This window comes from Rattus rattus, chromosome 13 (assembly GCF_011064425.1).
Source record: "Rattus rattus isolate New Zealand chromosome 13, Rrattus_CSIRO_v1, whole genome shotgun sequence".
In the NCBI taxonomy this organism is placed as follows: domain Eukaryota; kingdom Metazoa; phylum Chordata; class Mammalia; order Rodentia; family Muridae; genus Rattus; species Rattus rattus.
In genome coordinates this window covers 49,608,578-49,629,050 of record NC_046166.1, presented here as the reverse complement: position 1 = coordinate 49,629,050, position 20,473 = coordinate 49,608,578, and the positions used below count along the sequence as shown (strand labels likewise).

Sequence of the window (20,473 nt, the reverse complement as noted above, 5' to 3'; positions counted from 1 at the left end):
AGAGTACCAACACATTGAAGTGAAAGAAACAAAACAACTCAGGGAGAGATGCTGTCTTGTCATTTCATTTAGTTAAAAATCACGTATTGAATTTAATTTTTTTTTTTTAGTAAAGCAAGCATTACATAATGCTTCAAAATTTTAAAATTCGGGGATAAAAGTTTACGTCCAAAAAAGATGAATGGAAAATTGTGCTTTCGGACTGCAGAATTAGTCTTCTGACGGGGTTAAGCGTTTTCATGTTGCCAGTGGATTTGGGAACTTCGTCTGGGTCATTAATGTGTTCGTGCGCAGTTCGCAGCCAGGTTCTGCAAAAATCTGTGTGCTTCACTCCACGTAGCAAAGGCACCTAAATTATTCTCCCTTTCGAGCAAAGGTCGTGATCCAGGTTTCCAGCTTTAAATATTTTTCCCATGGCCGAGCCAGTCACACTCTGCGTTGAGTATGGTGAATCAGGAAAGGTAAAGGCCAATCCCGGCGGGCCCTGGAACAGTTTGCTCTGTGGTCCATCTGAAGACGCTCTGGACTGATCACAAGGGAAACCGAGCAAAACCGTGAAGCAGACGGACGGGAACAAAAGGCTATTCTGGTGTGAGGAGAAATCAGTCGCTTCAGCTCCACAAGCAAATGCTACTACTGGACTGACAGGTGGAGCCTACCCCAGCGGGAGAAAGGTAGAGTTTGCCATTGGGGCAGACGCACAGTTCATACACTGTCTGTCGAGAATTTGAGGAGCTGGGTGAAGAAGAGAAGGAACCGATTGGTAGATTTCCCAGCCGGATTGAATCTGCATTTAGAAAAATCTAGGAAGAAAAGGAAAAAGAAAAAAATTCATTTAATTCTAACGTGGTAACCTCCCAGAGAGCATCGCATGACAATGGAGGCTCTTTGCTGTTCGTGATGTTTTGAACAGATTACAAGCCTGTGCTTTGTCCACAGACTCTGCTGCTGGCGGCCAATTTGAGCGGTGGAGTTCTGAGAACCGGCCTCCAACATGAAATGTGGTATGGAATAATGTGCTCAAAGAGCCGTTATTAAAAACGGTAGCAGTAATAACAATGGCATACACTCAGAAAATGAACGGCCGTGTAGAGGGTTTCTATTCGGCTTCTTAGTCGTGTCGGGAGACTATATAGAGAAAGAAGAGTGTCGGCTGGGTTGGCATTACTGAAGAGGGAGGGAACTAGTTAAAAACAGACCCCATCGCCCGTTTTTAAAAATAAAAATACTCGTGAAAGAATGAGTAAAATTATTTTTAAAACATTCAGGAAAGTCTCACAGCCTAAAGATCAGGTGACTCAGGAATTTATGACGAGGAACAGATAATTCTACATATCATCATGCTTAAATTATCTATTAAATGCTAGCTGGTTTGGACAACCAATTTGACTAATACTTCCATTTGGGGGGCTACTTCACTTATTCAATAATTTCTAATACACTGATTCTTTATTTGGTATTTCTCTCTTATTCTCCCCCCCACCCCTGTGTGTGTGTGTGTGTGTGTGTGTGTGTGTGTGTGTGTGTGTGTGTGTGTGTGTGTGTGTCTTACTGTACCTATGTCGAGGTCAGAGGATGCTGACTAAAGTTGTTTCTCTGCTTCTACCTTGGGGATTGAACTGAGGTCACCAGATGTGTGCCTTTAATCACTAAAGCTATCTCATTGATTCTTCTGTTCTTCTTAATCATAGACTCTGGGTTGCCTAGACAACCCAAAGGTGAAGGGAGGATAAGAGAGAGCAGAATTTCCTCCTTTCTTGTCTTAGACATTTCTTATCGGACTTCTGTTAGGGGCTTTGCTGCAGTGCGCATCCATTTGGTTCTCTATGCTGGGGTGAAGTTCCAAGAAATGCTAACTGAACCATGTCACTCCTACTGTTCAAAGCTTCCCTTTTCCCCTCTCATTCCATATAAAACCTGCGGTCTTTCCCCAGGTTACACATCTTGCATGGCCTGCGCTAGTCCCCCAACACCAGGAGCTCCAAATGATCTTCATAGCTTGCACTGTTAAGTACAAGCTCAGAGCTGTTTTACATCCGATTCCCTCACTGTGGGATATTTGTTCCACAACTGAGATGAAATAAATATTAACTATATGCTTCGGTAACTTCTTCACTCATGTAAAGGGGACAAGTCTCCTAATGAATCCATTCACACGGGCTGCTGGAAAGAGATTGGCTTTCATGGAGATGAAACATAAGGCGGGATGCTAGAAGAACTGACATACTGATGACAAACACCGTATTCCCGAGCCTCTGCAGGTTGCAGCACGGATGGGCTTGCCCACCTCTCTCTGTCCTGCCAATGCAGTTACTGTGCTGTTCACTTTCCAACCTCTGAAATTGGTATGTCTGCTCTGTATTGCCCCATAAAGCCACACAATCCATCTGCTCTGAGATGCAATTCTGTGACTAGAATCATACCCCAGAGCTTTGAACTCAGCACAGCCCATCGTCTGTAACAGGGATCCGTTTGTTTCATTTATTACCTGCTGATATCAGTACTATTTGTTTCCTTGAAAATGTTAATCGATTTTTGGAATAAAAACTGTCCATCTAGCATGCTTGTTGTGGTGTGTCATTGCCCTGTGGATGTGGTCCTATCATTAAGACTTTTCATTCACAGTTATGACTCCTGTTTCCTTCCACGCCAAATTCGCAGCTCCTCATGGCGTTTTGTCTCAAGTGACAGAGATTGTCCATGGCACAACCTTGCATTTTCTGCACAATTCATCCATCTTCAATTCAATTACTACTTTTAATGCTTGGATATCGTATCTGATCTGATCAAGCAGCTTAGAATCTATCTAAAGGGAGGGACTTACGTTTTCGATAAGTGATCACTTTGTCTTTCTGTGGTGTTGTTGATCTTGGGCAGAGAAATAAACAAACAACATCAAAGCACTTAGGAAAACCATTTCCTTTCCTCTAAACTAATTTTAATCAGATATATAAAAGTATGAAAAATGGAAATTAGTGGATCTTATACAATTTTCCACATATGTGTGACCTGTGTAATTTTTAAATTGGGTTAGCTATACTTAGCTAGGCAGAGCATTCTTTTTTTATAATGAAAACTTTCCAAATTTTGTCTTCAGGCCTTCTGAAATAGTTATATAGTTATTGTTATCTATAGTGATCCTGTTGGGCACCAGCAGTCTTTCCAAAAACTCGTGTTGTTTTCTGACTGTAACAGCACAGGCCGATTAACCTTTGGAAGAGCCAGTCTACAGATCCCAAGAGACAGGTAAAGAGGGGCTGCTTTCATTCTAATGTTTAAAGTGAACATCGAAGCAACAGCAATTTGGAGGTCTATTTAAAAGTGTCTTTGGAATGAGTACATTTTAGTAGAAAGTAGAAGGAGCTTATTGGATACGGTTTTGAAGAGGCATCAGGGTTTCCAACGCTTGGAATTTCCCATGAAGCAGCTCAGCCTGTCTCCTGGAACCTGATTCAAGTGACCTACAAAGCTGAGGGAGAGCCCTGCCTGGAGACTCACCTCCCCTTCTGTGGACTGTAAATGCAGCTCCTTCCTGCAGGTAGCCTTGAAGTCCCCTGCAGCAGCGCTCACCTGGACCCCACGTGGAGCCTCCATTATCAAGGATCTGGTAGGTGATTCAAGCCTAAAGGAGAGCAAAATATCATTTATGAAAGAGAAAAGTTAGAAGGAACTGAACAAAAAAAAGCATTAGTGAACCAGATTTAACTATCATTACATTGTCAGCATAAGTATAGGCACTCACATTTTGTTACAATGATTTCAAGCCCAGTTAAGTTTTAGACAATCTCTTTCATTACTTTATCTATTTTTTTTTGGCTCATTATAAAATCTTCATTTGTTCTTATCAATTATTTACTCTCATGTATAAGACTTTAATAACATTCCCCTATGCTGGTTCTTTCTATCATGCTCAGAAAGTAGGCCATCATGAGTGTACATGCTTAAATCTTTAATATATTATCAATATTCATGATGGGGTTTTAATAAATAAATTGGGATAATTTGACATGTACGTAATTTTCAGTAAAGAGTTCCAGTTTTGTGAACATAAAAACCCGGACGGGAATCATTATTATTGTGATCGTTAATGCGATCCTTCCAGAGGGCGCCCTCGAACTTTAGTAAACTTTAAAATTTTCAAAGTGTGCATTAAAAATCTGGAAATGAGCACAGAAGCACCATAGTTTTCATGTTGAGTGACCGTCATTGCTTCACCGCGATGGTCTCAGACTAAAAGACAGCAGTTTGTGGAAGGAAATTAGCACGGGGAAAAGACATCAGGATGTAGTTATGAAATTCCAAGCAGAGAAGTTGGTGGACGCCAGCTGGATTTATGTTTGTTTGTTTTTGCAAGCTGATCTGTTGCTGATGGAGCCGCCTCATTTCTCTTCATCACAGGGCACCGGGAAAAGGCTTCTCTCCGTCTTGCCATCACCATGATCCAGTGACCTTATCCCTCTGAGAGAAGACCCAGAGCTGTTTGCAGAAAGAACTTCATGAAACGCATCTCTGAAAAGCAAAGGCTCAACAGAGAAACCACACTTACAGGCTTGAAGGTGAGATCTCAGAAGACATTCCCCTCTACATTTAGAAAGGATTTCTACAATCGTAAATATTGGTTTTATTTTATCTTAGGAAAATGACCTTGAACCTTTATCTCTATGGCTTACTTTAGCATCTAAAGCTCTAAGTCTTTAAAAAAAAACATCTGTTTATAAGCTGTGCTTATATTTTCTTGTTTAAATAAAAACAGACCAAGAAATTCAGAGTCTCATTATTTGGTAGAACCTACTACTAACCTTTTCCACACATTATCCAAAACATAAAATCTGAATTTTGAAGTCGTATTTCATAATCATTACACACAATGTCTCACTGCCTCAAGGAGGAATCTGTGGCCAAGGCCATCTTAGAGTTTTGTTGGTTAACCCTCTCATTATTGAAATCACTCATGGCTGGTATGATCGAGTCATTCTCATAGCAGTCTGATAAGAACATACTTAGAATATGTTAATATCTTAAGACAGATTATCACTCCAGTGTTCAATAAAAGGTAACATTGTACACATTTAAATAGAAAGAAAAACAAACTAATTTTGCCCAGTAATTGAGTCAACCTATTTCTGAAAAGTCAAGTTTATTTCTCATATATTTAATAGCCAATTGTGCAGATAAGATTTACGAAGGCTTTATTTATGCTGTATTTGACATTTAGTAATAACATGAAACACATTGAGAATGCTGAGTGCTTCAGATTAATCTATCAAATGATTAATCAGGAAATGATTGTAATAGATTGATTTTATGCATCAAATATACTCATGGCTGACCTACCCTAAAGTACTATTGATTTAAGGTTCCTCTGCCCAAAATATGTAAAGATGGGGGCTCAGGGATGTCAGCCAGAGGCAATGTCTCAGTTTCATCTGCTCTGAATCGACAGTGTTTACTTTTTGAACCAAGCAATTTCACATCTGTGTTAAAGATTCAGTTTAGTCTGAACAACTTACAGAACTTCCATAATGGTAGCCCGTAGGAATGTTATTGACCCAGAGTTAAATGACCTTGGGCTATATTTAACTCCCTTAGTAGCCAATCACTGTCAGTCTCCGTGTACTTCCTAAGGTATCACGTAAATAGTTTTGGAAGTTCCTTGTTTTCCAGCAATGCTCAAAGTAAGACTGCCATGAGACAGCATCTCAAACCTGTGACAGAAATTTCCCCATTCGCTGCACCCATCAGACTGAGCCTTCAACTAGTGTATCTGGCAGGTGCTTTGACTTTCTTCCATCCAATAACAATAACGACAGCAACAACACTCCACGAAAGCATTTCCACATTCAAATATGGGGTTTGGGTGAAGTTTGAGTCCATACTCCCAGGTCATTGTCACTTATATTTAGATAAATGTGGATGCTCCCACTCCTTCTTGAAATGGGGAAAATATCCATAGGAGGGGATATGGAAGCAAAGTTTAGAGCAGTGACTGAAGGAATAGCCATTCAGAGCCTGACCCACATGTGGCCCATATATATACAGCCATCAAAACTAGGATAAGATTGATGAAGCTAAAAGTGCATGCTGAAAGAGACCGGATATAGATCTCTCCTGAGAGACACATCCAGAGCATGTCCAATACAGAGGTCAATGCTAACAGCAAATCACTGAACTGAGAACAGGACCCCATTTAGGGGAATTAGAGGAAGCATTGAAAGAGCTGAAGGGGCTTGCAACCCCATAAGAACAACAATGCCAACCAACCAGAGCTTCCAGGGACTAAACCACTACAGAAAGACTATACATGGACTGACCCAGGGCTCCAACTGCGTATGTAGCAGAAAATAGCCTTGTTGGGGCACCAGTAGAAGGGGAAGCCTTGGTCCTGCCAAGGTTGGACCCCCAGTGCAGGGGAATGTTGGGGTGGGGACAGTAAGGGGGTGGGATGGGGGAAACACCCATATGGCAGAGGGGGAGGGGATGGGGGGCTTATGGACAGGAAACCAGGAAAGAGAATACCATTTGAAAGTAAGTAAAGAAATATATCTGATAAAAAAGTAAAAAAAAAAATCTTATTTTCCTTGGGGTGAGAGATGAGTTTTGTGTTGTTGCTATAAGCTTTGAGTAATGTGGCATGTGTCAGTGTGTGACTAGCCAGTCACAGGGTTGTACTATGTGCTTTTTCTCTCCTGTACCCTTTCCTTCCTCGTTTTGTCTCCCTCCTCTCCTGTCTCTTTCTGTGTCCTCTCTCTCTCCTTCCCAACCTCTCTCTTTCTCTCTCTCTCTCTCTCTCTCTCTCTCTCTCTCTCTCTCTCTCTCTCTCTCTCTGTCTCACTCTGTGTGTGTCCCTCTCCCTCCCCCTTCTCACTCTGTTTCTCTCTCTGTCTATTTCTCTATATTTCACTATCCTTGAATCCTTCCCCACGACCTCTTACCTATTGGGTGCCCACATCCACTTCATGAGCAAAATGCCACCACAAATGACATAGAAAGTGATAGAGATCATTTGGATTTCCTGAATTTACAGACTTGTTAGAAAATCAAATAGAGCCATTTTGCTGTAGTGAAAATAACTTTGAACAAAAATAACAGAGCAACTATTGGGAGGAAATGGACAATAATTATTTACTTCTACCTGCTAACGATCGCTTGATTGATTCATAGAGCAGAGAGCTACAGAGGGATTATGGTTAAAGAGTGTTCTGTATTCTGCTGTCTGAGGTCAAGGTTGAATGGTAGGATGCCTGTTTGTTATATGTCAGTAGTCTTGGGAAAAAGAGGTAGATCTCTCAGAATAGTTGAGGGTATAAGCTTCAAAGAGTAACAAAGAAACAAATGAACTAACTACTAACTAACTAACTAACTAACAACTAACAAAACAAAACAAAAAGTCAACCAAAAATAGAAAAAAAAATTAAAAAACAAAAACCAAGAGAAATCCGTGGTGAATGAAGTCTGGGAGAAAATTGAGAACCTTTTAACAGCCTTGGATCTATGAGGCTCCCATTGACCAAATAGCAACATAAAAGCTTTTTGGAACAGTGACTCAAGCCGAGGGAAAAATGAAATTTACTGGGCTTAGGGCAAGGAAGATTAAATTTGTAAATTATGTTATATGAGATGATTTTCATTTTATCAGCAACAAGATTTTTTTCTGAAGACATGTAATTGCTAAATATTTGAATTTATGCATTACCTGGTATGTTCAAACATTGACAAATGGTAGGAATTTTGCAGTACTGCCAAACTGCCTAAGTGCCAAGTAATTAAGACTTTGAATTAAATAAGTCTCTCTTGTATGCTTTGCTAGTATTGATATAATTAAATGTAATAATTGTAAAAAAATACAAGCATTTTTAAAGTAACATTCTGTTTTGAATAACAAGCAGTGGTTAAACAAGTAATATACACAAATAGTTTCAAACTAATTACAAAAACTGAATTTAGTTAAAGAGTATATATATATATATATATATATATATATATATATATATATATATATATAATCAATCTTAGGCATCCTGATAAGCTTTCCTGAATAACAATAAATACATAAAAATAAAATTTCATGGGGAAAAATCATATAATAGCATATTAACCTTACATATGGATCTAGAGCCTAAACAATTCAAATTACAACTGGCACTTTTGTGAGTGGGAAAATTTCGTTTTGAACATATAGAAATACAGATTATCTGAGTTACCTATCTTCAGTTTTTGTCATTGTATGGATGTCATAAAGGCGCAATTCCTTCAACTGTCTGGAGTGACTCATTGTTTCTTATATCTTGTGTTGGATAGAGAAATCACTTCTCTGCTCTACCCACTGAGTACTGTCCATCACATAAACCACAAGAGGAATAAGTTTTTCATATTTTGGCTATAATTAAACAAACACTGCAATTAAGCTAAAGTTTCTCCACACTTTCAAAGAGTCTGCAAAGTACGTTATTGAACAAATAGATTTTGACAAAGTTTCCAAGATTTGAAGTAAGAAACATTTTACCAGCCATGGCAGCTTATTAAAATAGGCTGGACGCTGTGTAATTATGCATTCCCCTCATTATTTCAAAATGATATTTCCCAGGCACTTCTAGGAGGTATGATATTAATAACAGGACAAAATAGAAAAAAAAACGTTGATTGCATTGAACATGCTACTGCAAATTCTACTGTCATGCCAATTACTCTCAAAGAGCAAAGCAGGAATTGAAGCATAAACTAGTGAAAATTAATTACTGCATGCAAAAGTCATATCAATATAATGAGAGAATTCAACACAGGGATTGAAATAAGAGGCTATGATTTCTTTCTACTTCAAATATCAGTTGCTGTTAAATTCTCTAGTGATCAACCATCTACTTATAGCTTAAAGCACTTTAAAAACAGAATGTGGTAGTTCTAGCAATATGAAGTTATATTTCCATTTCTTTCATAGTGGGTTAGCCATATAATTAAAGTAATGTAATACAAACTAATTTTAATGCTGGAGCATTACTGTAGAGTTAAGCTATAATTACTACACTGATACTAAAGCCTAGGTGCTCTAATTATCCATATGTTACCTAAAACACCCTTAAATATTATGGTGATTGGTTCGATTTCTCAGGATTATTATGCTAGTGCAAGCAATCTTGACAAAGTACAGTGTTAAAAAATTGAAAAACTGACTACAGAGCTGCGGTACCGACACAGACAGGAGTGACACAGCACAGCAGTCGGTACAGCGAAGTAAAACCAATTTCACAAACAGATTGTTTTATTGTACAAACATTTGACCTTCACCAGGGCAAGGAAGCTACCCAGAGAAGAAAGCAATGTGTTTATAGCAAATAATACTAGAATAACTGGATATTTGTGTGACAGAATAAACTTCGGTTTCTACCACACAGTACTGTAGAATAGCTGAAATCATAAGGCTTTTCAATGAAAATACCTTTGTTAGCTTGAGAGATTAAAAGTGTCACAGGCCATACGTGTCATGATTAGTGCATAATTAAATATGTGATCATATTGTAATTGTAATGTAAAGGTCTACATTAAAATATACTTTCTAAATAACCCCCAATAAAATGAGTACATAATGGACTGAGAAATAATATGCATAACATATCACAAATGCTACCAAGATATTTACAAGGTCCCCTAATATTTATCGAATATGTGAACACATCAGGACAAATTCATGGCTGTCAGATATGTGCATGAAAGGGAGCCATGTTGTTAGCCACTGGGAAAAGGGGATAACATTTAAAATGTAAATAAATAAAGTATCCAATTAAAAAAAAAAAGGCCGATGGAGAATAAAATGACTCAAAATGGCCACCCCCCCAAAACAAAACAAAACAAAACAAAACAAAGCCATTGGATGATAGCAAACAGAACAGAAACAGCCCCAGCATGTCTAAGATTGCTAGCACCAAGTGTTGGTGAGACTGGACAGCAACTGACTAATTTTTTTTTTGATGGAAAAACAATAAACATTGTGACAAATACCTAGGCATTTTGTCATAATACCTAACAAAGACAAACACCATACACAATAATAAAACACACACATATATACCTTTATCAATATTTGTCTGTACTTAATAGTATTTTTGCTACATAAGTCTCTAATATGAAGTAATAACATCTCAAATTAAACAAAAAACAAAGGCTTTAAGTGGGAATCTAAAGTTTTCATGAAACCTAGTATAAAACTCAGAATATATTATATAATCATTAAATCTGCTGAATAAACTGTAGAAATCACATTTTTGAGCATATGTATTTATACTTTATTGTATCCTATGAAGACTTATTCTTGAGAACAACATTATGTCTGTGCACTGCTTTCTTATGCAGCCAACCCATTTGACTTGCCTGATTGGCGTTGCATCAGCCAAGAGTACTTTCTGTTGCCCGGAATTGAAAATTGACAGCAATATATGTCAAGGTCTCAGAGACTCTGCTTTAAATTTTAGTATGCACATGAATAATTAAATAGCCCAATTATCACCGCACTTTGCTTCTGCTTCCATTTTGAAATTTAAATTAGTAACATTCATCTTAGGTAGTCAGTTTATTTTGGCAGTAGATGGTAAGTCAAGCCTATCCAATATTAAAGTAATGGATGGTCAAAAGAGAAAAATCAGAAACATCAAATACAACCTGTAATTTATTTCACACTTCCATTTGTAAATGTTGAGACATTTGCAGACCACTTAAAGCCATAGGTGGTGCTATTCCTATAGTGATCGATTTTTTCATAAGATGATATAACACATATATATATTTAGTAAAATGAAAGAACCAAGAAAGATGTTTATCTTAGGACTATGAAACTAACAAATGAATCCCTTCTAATACGTGTCTTTTATATTTAGGTATATCCTAATTATACACACATGGTTGAATGACAAATTTCAATTAATTTTAATACTTAAATGGAAAGAAAAACACATGTCTACTACAGAGTACTAGGAATATTTGTTGATGTGAAAATATTGTGCATTGCTGAAATCAGATTAAATGCAGCTAGGCTATAAAGCCTTCACTGTTTCTCTATGATGGCAACACTACAAGTCTTCTCAGTTTTGTGTCATGATTATCTGGGAGCCTCCTGCTTTGGAAAGGGGTACCTGCACATCTTCTAACTGGAATCCCTTGACCAACAGATTTGCAGGTGTACTTTCTCCCTCTTATTCAGTCTTTTTCACCATTCTAGAAGTCAGCTGTGTTTATATTTAATTTGAGTAAGAACATGGACTTATTGTACATGGAAACTAAGACCGGTCTACAACAACCGGCATTAATGATATTCATGTGCATCCTGAGGAGATTATATTTCTTACACAACATTAATTTAGTCACCGTCTCATTATTTAAAGTCATCTTGCTACAATTATTAAAGCTGACAATTATCTATCACACTATAACATACAGGATGCATTACTGTTTGTTAAAATACTAAGAATAAGCAAGGAATGGACGGAGCCTGCAGACCAGAGTCTTATGTACTATCTTATGTGGAGAACAATCATAGGTATACCAGAAATTCTACATTCCTAAAGGTAGTGTGTGGTGTGTGTGTGTGTGTGTGTGTGTGTGTGTGTGTGTGTGTGTGTGTGTGTGTGTGTGATTTATGTGTTTGTAGCATATCTAGTATGCATGAACATGTATGTATGTATGTATGTATGTATATGCTCACACATACATTTGGACACACATTTATGAAAGAAAGAGAAGATTATTGAGTGTTCCGTTCAGCCACTTGTTGTTTTATCCAAGACAAACCCTCAAGACTAAAAGTATATTTAAAAAATGTGGCTTATGCACCGCCTTTAACACTACCAATCTATCCAGTTTTTGCATAGAAGGTGTACCTATTAATTTGTGTGAAATTAAAAATTAATCGAATAAAAAGACTTCCTGGTTATATTCAATAGATTATTGAATCTATGTTTCTCGATTAGACAGAAGAAAAGTAAAAAAAAAAAAATTACCACAAATTCTGAAAAATTGTTATTGTAAAAGTGTTTGGTTTTTGTATTAAAAGTTTTAACTCATTCTGCACGTGTGAGAGAAGGTTCTCTGCGAGCCCCTGAAAGAGAAACCTGGACATCATCCCAGTCACAACCCTTCGTTTTCCATCTTTCCTGCCTGCACGGCAGTGCAGAGCTTGCGGAAGTGGCCAGCGCATGTTTGGTTGAACGTGAGGCATATTACCCTGCCGGAAGGGCAGGGACACGAGAAGGCATAGTCCAGAGACCTAGGATAGAACCAAACACAACTGGGAAACAAAATCAGTGATACTCTGCTATACTCATAGACCTTGCCAAATTCGAAACTATACTCGTAGTTTTGTCCAATTCTCATTAGAGAGGCTTCCTCTGGCAGCAGATGGGAGCGTGTGCAGAGAACCACAGCCAGACATTAGGCAGAAATGAAGACAGAGCCTAAATTAGAGGTCTCCATTGTGTCCCTTCATTGGAGTATGGGGATTCCACAGAAGAGCGGGAGGAGACTGCAGGAGTCAGACGAAGTGGAGGACATGAGGAGAATGCGACCTTCTGCATCAACTAAGCAGCGCGAATGTGGGCTCACAGAGACTAAAGGGGCAAGATCAGGCCCTGAATGGGTCTTCTCTAGGCTCTGCGTATATGTTATGGCCGTTAGCTTGGTGTTTTTGTGAGAGTCGGAAGGATAAGAGCAGGTGTATTTCTGACTCTTTTGCCTCTCTTGAGACTCTTTTCATTCTTTTGGGTTGCCTTGCCCAGCCTCAATATGAAGGCTGTTTTTCACTAACTAGGCTGGTGGTCATTAACACCCAGGAACTTCGCATAGTTTCTTGTTTAGTTCTGTAGTCTCTTGAAGACCTGCTCTTCCCTGAAGAGGAAATGGAGGGAGAATGTATATGGGAAAGAAGATACATGGAGAGGGGAGGACTAGGAGGAATGGAGTGAGGGCAAAATGTGGGATGCATTGTATGAGGGAAGAAATTATTTTTATTTTAAAAAAATTGACTCTATTTGTGGGGCAGTAAAACCATGTCAGGAAGCTTGGTCTGGTAGAGCAGGTTGAGACCTGGCGACTTGGTGGACACACACCTGAGGCTTAGTCAACTCCACGCTCCCCACCAGCTTCCTGGCCTGGAACATGTGCCGCATTCCCCACATAAGAAAACATGACCAGTGGTCATGTAGACCAGAGCAGAGTTCCCCATGCTAATGAGATACCTATAGGCACTGAGGCTTAGCCAATAAGCTTCCATCCCCAGACCTTCCTCCCTGCAAAGGGTATTTAATCTCAGATCCACCCTAAGTGGGTACGCTACAGTATGTATCCATTTTCTACCATGAACAGCCAGGAAACGATATGGAAAAACAAGGATTGTCCCTTTCATGTACCACTGCCATGGGGAACACGCAGAAGGTCTTCGCCTACAGAGCCATAGCTGAACCTACCGTAGTAGGCCTCAATGCACTTCCAGCCTGCCTCCACCAAGCTAAGGAGAATCATCACTGGGACATGGAGTCCCCACCCCACCTCCCCGCGCTCCACCCCCCACCCCTGCCCAAGGCAAGATGCTGTCCCTACCCAGCACGCAGAGCTTCCCCCCTCCCCCACCACCTCCGTTCTCAGCTCTTCCACAACTCCCAGCAGCGCCTGGATGTCCAAAAAGCCGGAAACCCCGAACCAACTCCGGTTTTCTCATGTCTCACGTTGTATTGTGTCTTGGCGCTTCCCTGGAGCCCAGCACCCGCTTTGGAGGTAGTATTGGATAAGTGCAGTCAAACTCTCTCCGCATTCTGCCTCCCGAACTGGCCACACCCAGCGGCAGGGCAGATGTGTATTTTCTGTTTTCTATTGACCATATTTCTGATATTCAATGACAAAAGCTAAATAATGACTTAAGAAATAAAGAGGGGGGGGGCGTATGTATTTGTAGTATATTGGCTGTGCCAGCATGTATGTGTGTACTCACATAGACATTTGTGCACACATGTGTAGAAACTAGAGAAGATCACTGAGTTCTTATCACTTACTGCTCTATCACTTAATGCTCTATTCCGTGAGACAAATCCTCTCCCTGAACCTCTAACTAGGCTGGTGGCTAGAAAGTCACAGGCTCTTCCTAACCCCACCCCTTCTCTCCCACAACACTGGGGACACAAACATGTTCTATGTCATGAATAGCTCCTACACAAATATAGTTTTGTGTGCTCATATCCTTTGGTGAACATGTCAGGGACTTGCACTGAACCATCAAGAGATTCTGTCTCCTAAATACTTATCTAACAGCAGTGATTTCAATGTGCACTTTCTTTGTGTCATTATTGGTGCCTTTTATGAAGCCACTGCAACAGATACATTTTGGAGTATAATTTCCCTAACAGAATTTAAGGAGCCCATCTTATTTCATCAAATGATAATTTATTTGTTAAGAATGTGCAGCTCAAGGGGAGGCGCCAGGGCCTGACATTACTACTGAGGCTATGGAGCGAAAGACCCAACAAGCAGCTGAGAGAGTCAGATGCAGATATGTGTACCTAACCAACGAATAGAAGCTGCTGACCCCTGTGTTTGAATTAGGGAAAAGCTGGAAGAAGTCGACGAGGAGGACGACCCTGTAGGAGGACGAGCAGTCTTAATTTAACCTGAACCCCCGAGATCTCTCAGTCGCTGGATCACCAACTAGGCAGCATACACCAGCTGATATGAGGCCCCTAACACACATACCACAGAGCACTGCTGGGTCTGTGATCAGAGAAGGTGCACCTAATCCTCAAGAGACTGGAGGCCCCAGGGAGTTTAGAGGTCTGGTGTGGTGAGTGGAATGGGGACATCCTTGTGGAGACAGTGGGGGAGAAGGGTGGGGGGTGTGGTGGGGGGTATGAAATGTGGAACAGGTGGAAGGTGGACCCGGAGAGGAAGAAAATCTGGAGTGTAAAAATAAAAAAGAATGTCTATTGAAGTAGTTATGAATATTCTTTTTCTTAATAATTTTTAATCAAAGTTGTCACGATTGTCTTGAGAGATATCTCCATCATGTTGGTACCTCACAGTGTTTTGGGTATGTTTAGGCCTCGATGCTCTTAGATACAGTGCAGCACTGGGGAGTTTGGACTGCGGTACCATGGCAGTGCCAAGCACGTCTATGTGTTGACTGTATTGTCTGTCTGTCTCTTCATTCCCCTCATTCATATGCCTGGATCCTTTCCTATTTTCTCTAGGCTTTTCTTGCTCTATTCCACTTATGCCTGATTTATTTATATCCTGAATCTCATCTATGCCTAATTTTCCAGAAAGCCTTCTGAACCTGAACTTCCCTGATAGTTGCCTCTTTTCATTTTTAAAACTCTTTGTCTTTAGTGTGTGTGTGTGTGTGTGTGTGTGTGTGTGTGTGTGTGTGCATATATATGTGCTGTTCTGTGTGTATGTGTGTGCTGTACTGTGTGTGTATGTGTGTATGTGTATTTGTTTGTGTATGTGTGCTGTGTGTGTGTGTACATGTCATATATGTTTTGGAAAACAAATAAATTAGAGTAACTCACTATCTTGAGTCAAGTGTCTGGTTAATATAAAATTATGAGATGGTGATTTTTTTTGTACAAGTTCTTAGCACAAGCAACTTTTAACTTATTCATGTGTCAGAGGTAGTACCATATGAGGAGAACCAGAGTGTAGAAGCACTCACCTGAGGTCTTGGGATGGCTCTGCTCTGACGTGAGGTGTTTCCACAGAGTGCCCAAATACTGCTCCTTCAGTCCCTGTGGGCAGCATGAACATAGCCATCAACATAAGCAAGTCTGTCACACACAGTATCTTTCATCCAAATCTGTGTATTAAATATTCTTCCCTCAACTGAAAACAGGAGCAGATTAATTAAAAACCTAACATTGGACAAGGAGTTCAAGACACAGACGAACCAAGGAAGGAGATTCTGAATATCCCATGTTAAATACTTTTAAGATTAAATTATTACTGCTTTAGATAAAGATAATTCACCTTCTGTTCTGATCAAAGAACAAAGACCCATCTCTTTCATTGCTTTATTTCACAGCTAAGTGGATTTAAGAAAAGGATAGGTTGAAACACTCAGGTCAGACATTCCATATCTCTGAGGGCATGATGAAACTGCCGATGGTGAGCTCAGGGCAACGCAGTGTTAGACGTTTACAGAGAGGTTTCAAACAGGACTTAGCCACTCTCTATCAGAGAGCTTCACAGAGGTCGTCAGAAAGCAAACAACTCCATGATACTTGATTTTTGTGGAGTTAAGGCACTATCTAAAACCGAGACCCACTTTAATTCATTTCATTATAGTTGAGTTCATCTGGGGTCGTTGTTGTCTAAAGAGGTCAGGGACTCCAGCATCTTGTGCAGATGGTCAATTGACACCTCGTCTGAGCACACTTACGGACTCTCTTTGATTTTCCAGGCAACTAGAGCTTTTCTACAGCTTAAGTAAGAAATAGAGAGTATGCTTTTCTTTAAAAGGGACATGCAGGCTTTTTTAATGGCATAATGACAAAATCACTTTGTACAATAATATTTATTCAAATGTTGTACATTTTTATTTCAGATTAGACTATTTTCTCTTGGTCTCATCCTTCCTCGTGAGTCTTCATGTAAGAATGTCATGATTGCTTCATAAATGTCATCAGCACTGTGTTGATAATACAATGGAATTCACAACTATACATTGAAACTCAAAGAAATATGGATGTGCATACTGTGGATGGAAATATAAATCACGTCAGTTCTCCAAGCCCCAGTAGCATTAAGTGGACGTGGAAGCTAAGGTTGAAAATGTCTTATACTAACTTAACTGTAAGGGAAATGGGTTAGATCTACTTAAGGATCTTCTAAAGTAAATATTAAGGCACACCTGAATATAGAGTCATGGAGGAAGGCTGCTTTCAAGGACTGAGATATCCTTTCTTTCATATTATGGGTGAGAGTCAAAACTGTTGGGGTTTTCCATGGTAATCTCCTGCATTCCATATTTCCCTTCATGAAGTAAATGCTATTGGCATCTGCTTGTCTCTGTGCCTTAGCGGTTATTTTCCCTCCATAACAAAACGATTTGTAGGACACGCAGTGCTCGTATTATTTTTTATGATCTCCATTAATTTAGAACACTCATTTCCTTAAATGATTAATTCTTTTGATACTCTGAGTCTGCAAATTAAACATTCCTTATTATGGGTCCTGAAAGGTAGCATAATGATTTTAGCTAAAGTAGTAATTCTGTGACTTGGATGGGGATGACATTTGAAGGAATATCCCCAGATAGACATTTACATATCTCAAGGAAAGTGACTGACCTTTTAATACAGACTGTCACATCCTGATAGGATAGCTATCCTTGTGCAAAGTTCAAATGCTAATCTCTGGTACTGTATAATTATGAAAACTTTCGGGACAAAGTGAAAGAAATATAATCAGAGAACAGTGACAATATTTATTTGCAAACAGTGGTTCACATCAATGTGCAGCACAGAATCCGTGTTGCTGAAAGCAAAAGTAAAAAACCACCAACACCCTAGTTTGTCATTGAGGATTAAATCTAAATTAACAAAAAGTAGAGGTAAAAGGGAGGGACATAGCAACAAACACGGAGGAAATCCAGAGTCAGAGGACATACTTAAAAAAACCTGTATTCTACCAAATTGGAAAATCTAAACATAGTGGACATTTTCTTGATATATAATTCCCAATGAAGTTAAATAAAAATTAGATGAGCAACTTAAACAGTCTGACAGCTCCTAATGGAGTAGAAGCAGTAATTCAAGTTCTAATAACTAAAAAGTAAAAAGTAAACATGAAGCTCAGGTATAAATGATTTTAGTGCAGAATATTATCACGTTTTCAAAGAAAGAGTGACACCGATATCCCTCAAGTTATTTCACAAAATAGAAACAGAAGGGAGATTTCTGAATTTGTTTTACCCTGATATTCAAACCATAGGGAAGACACCGGGAAGAGAATTAATTACAGACCCATTTCCCTTATGAACATAGGTACAAGATTTTTCAATACAATAATTGGAAAATAAGTCAAAGAATATATCAAAAATCATTCACTCTGCTTCATCCCACAGATGTAGGATCTGTGTTCAGCATCTGTGAATTGATAAACGTAATCTACCATATAATCAAATTTAAAGACAAGAGCTACATGACCATTGTATTAGATGTGGAAAAGGCTCTTCACAAAATCCAATACTCCTTGATGAAACTCCTTGTGAGATTAGGGATATAAGGAACAGACATCAATATGATAAAGGCAGTTTACAGCAAGCCCATACCCAATATCAATCTAATGGAGAGAAACTCAAAGAAATTCCACCAAAATCACGAACAAGGCAAAGTCATCTACTCTCTCCATATCTATTCAATAAGGTACTTGAAGTCTTAGCTAGCGCAGTACAAAATTTGAAGGTGATCAAGGTGAAGATATAAGTTAGAAAGGAAGACGTTAACATATCCTTATTTGAAGATAATATGATAGTACAAGTAAGTGACCCTAATAATTCCACCAGGAATCTCCTACAGCTGGTAAACACTTTCAGCAATTGTCTTGCTACAGATTAACAACAACAACAACAAAAATCACTAACCTTTCTATATACAAATGAGAGACTGGGAAAGAAATTAGGGGAAAACATCTTTTATAATAGGCCGGAATAATAGAAAATAAATCAGGTATCTCTAATCAAGAAACTAATTTTTTTCACGATTAAAAACTTTTAAGACATTAAAGAAAGAAATTGAAGAGAATATCAGATGATGTAATGATCTCCTATGTTTGTGGTATTATTAACAAAGAAAAACAGCTATCTTACCAAAAGCAATCAACACATACAATGGAATTCCCACCAAATTTCCAACACAAATCATCACAAATCTTACATGGATAATTTTCAGCTTCATTCAGAAACACAGAAAGTCAGTCTAGTTAAAACAATTCTGAATAAGTAAAAAAAAATTGCTGGAGGTATCGTCATGACCAATATCAAGTTATACTAAGAGATATATTAATAAAACAGACACAAAGCAGACACACTGATCAATGGAAACACTCATTGGCAATAATCAATAAACACTAAAATCATCTTGATATGTACCAGATCAAAACTGTGTAAGCAAGGTACTCACTATAAACATGAAGACATTACTTAGAATGTTATCCTTTATTCACCTCTAAGAAAACAGTTAATGAAATATAAATAATATTATAATTAAATATATCTCTTTTTGCTCCTTCTGCTTCTCTTCCTTTTCCTACTTCTTTCTCTTCCTTCTTCTTTGAGGACAGGGTCTTCCTCTTGAGTTCTGGCTGACATGGAGCTCACTGACTATAACATTCTGGCATATCATAGAGGTCCACAGGTTCTGTCTCCTAAGGCTTAGGATTAAAGGGAGAACCACTAAACCTTCAATCATTGTACCTTTTGGTAGGGTTATCTTTATTCTCTCTATCCTGAATGTATTTTCTATAATCATTACTCATTATCTAGTCATTGAATTGCATATTTTTACAGATGATCAAGCAAAAGTGTTCTACAGGGAGAGTAATAGCAATAGTGGTGAGGGGCATATAGCTAAGTGGAAGAAAAAGGTTGGGGCACCTCAGTCCTCACTTTGGAACTTAAACAATACTGGACATGTCTAAATTGTATTTGTATTTGTTCTTCTACCTGTCAAGGGGAACTTCTGGTCTTTAGCTTTTCAATATAACAACAATGACTCTGAATATTTTCAACTTCTTTTATGAATGGAGAAAAAGAAATTGCTTTTTCCACACAATTTGAATTTAGCACCCATGCGGCGCTTCTCCTTATAGCCTCTAGTTTCTTGAGCCAAGAAAAGTAAGAATAGGATGTTATTCATTTACTCTCTTTCCAAAGCCAATCACAGTAGTCATTAACATGGGCTCTCATTTATAACATTAGATTCTAGATAACATGAATCTTCAGGCACTTTCAACGTCTACCAATTAGTGTTTTAATATTAAAACTTCAAAGCATGAATACTGTGTCTATTTTTATAACTTTTATTCACAAGTGAGAAAATGAATTTGCACCTACAAATGGAGAGACATTCACTATACTGGGAAATGGATGGGAGAATCATATTAGAAAAATATTAGCTATGTTATATTTTCTCTATTTAAATGAATTTCTCTAACTGTAAAGACATCTTCCTTTAAAGAAAGGTACAGTGAGGTTGAGAGGTAAGGGATGATTAGCAGGGCTCCAACTGGGGAAAAGCAAGGATGGCCAACAGAGGAGGAGAGAGTAACACAAGGTTGTTTAGTAAAGCCTCAGTGAATTGTACTATTTTATATTTATGTAAAATTTCACTATATATACATATGAAAGCAAGTTATATGTGAACACATAAGGGTATACACACAAACATACATGTTTTATACAATAAATACATAATATAATAAATATACATGTAATTTTTATATGTATGTA

General features: G+C 38.5%; 1 protein-coding gene across 1 annotated transcript in view; it reads right to left on the bottom strand.

Moving 5' to 3' along the window:
* Positions 1-407: 407 nt before the first annotated feature.
* The window catches only part of Sgcz (sarcoglycan zeta), a 71,638-nt gene continuing 51,572 nt past the window's right edge, over positions 408-20,473 (bottom strand). The window contains exons 3-5 of the mRNA XM_032918560.1: positions 15,680-15,752; positions 3,499-3,622; positions 408-803 (exon numbers count right to left, since the gene is read on the bottom strand). Of these exons, the coding sequence (XP_032774451.1) occupies positions 612-803; positions 3,499-3,622; positions 15,680-15,752 (389 nt within the window). The 3' untranslated portion in view covers positions 408-611. The remainder of the gene's footprint in view (positions 804-3,498; positions 3,623-15,679; positions 15,753-20,473) is intronic.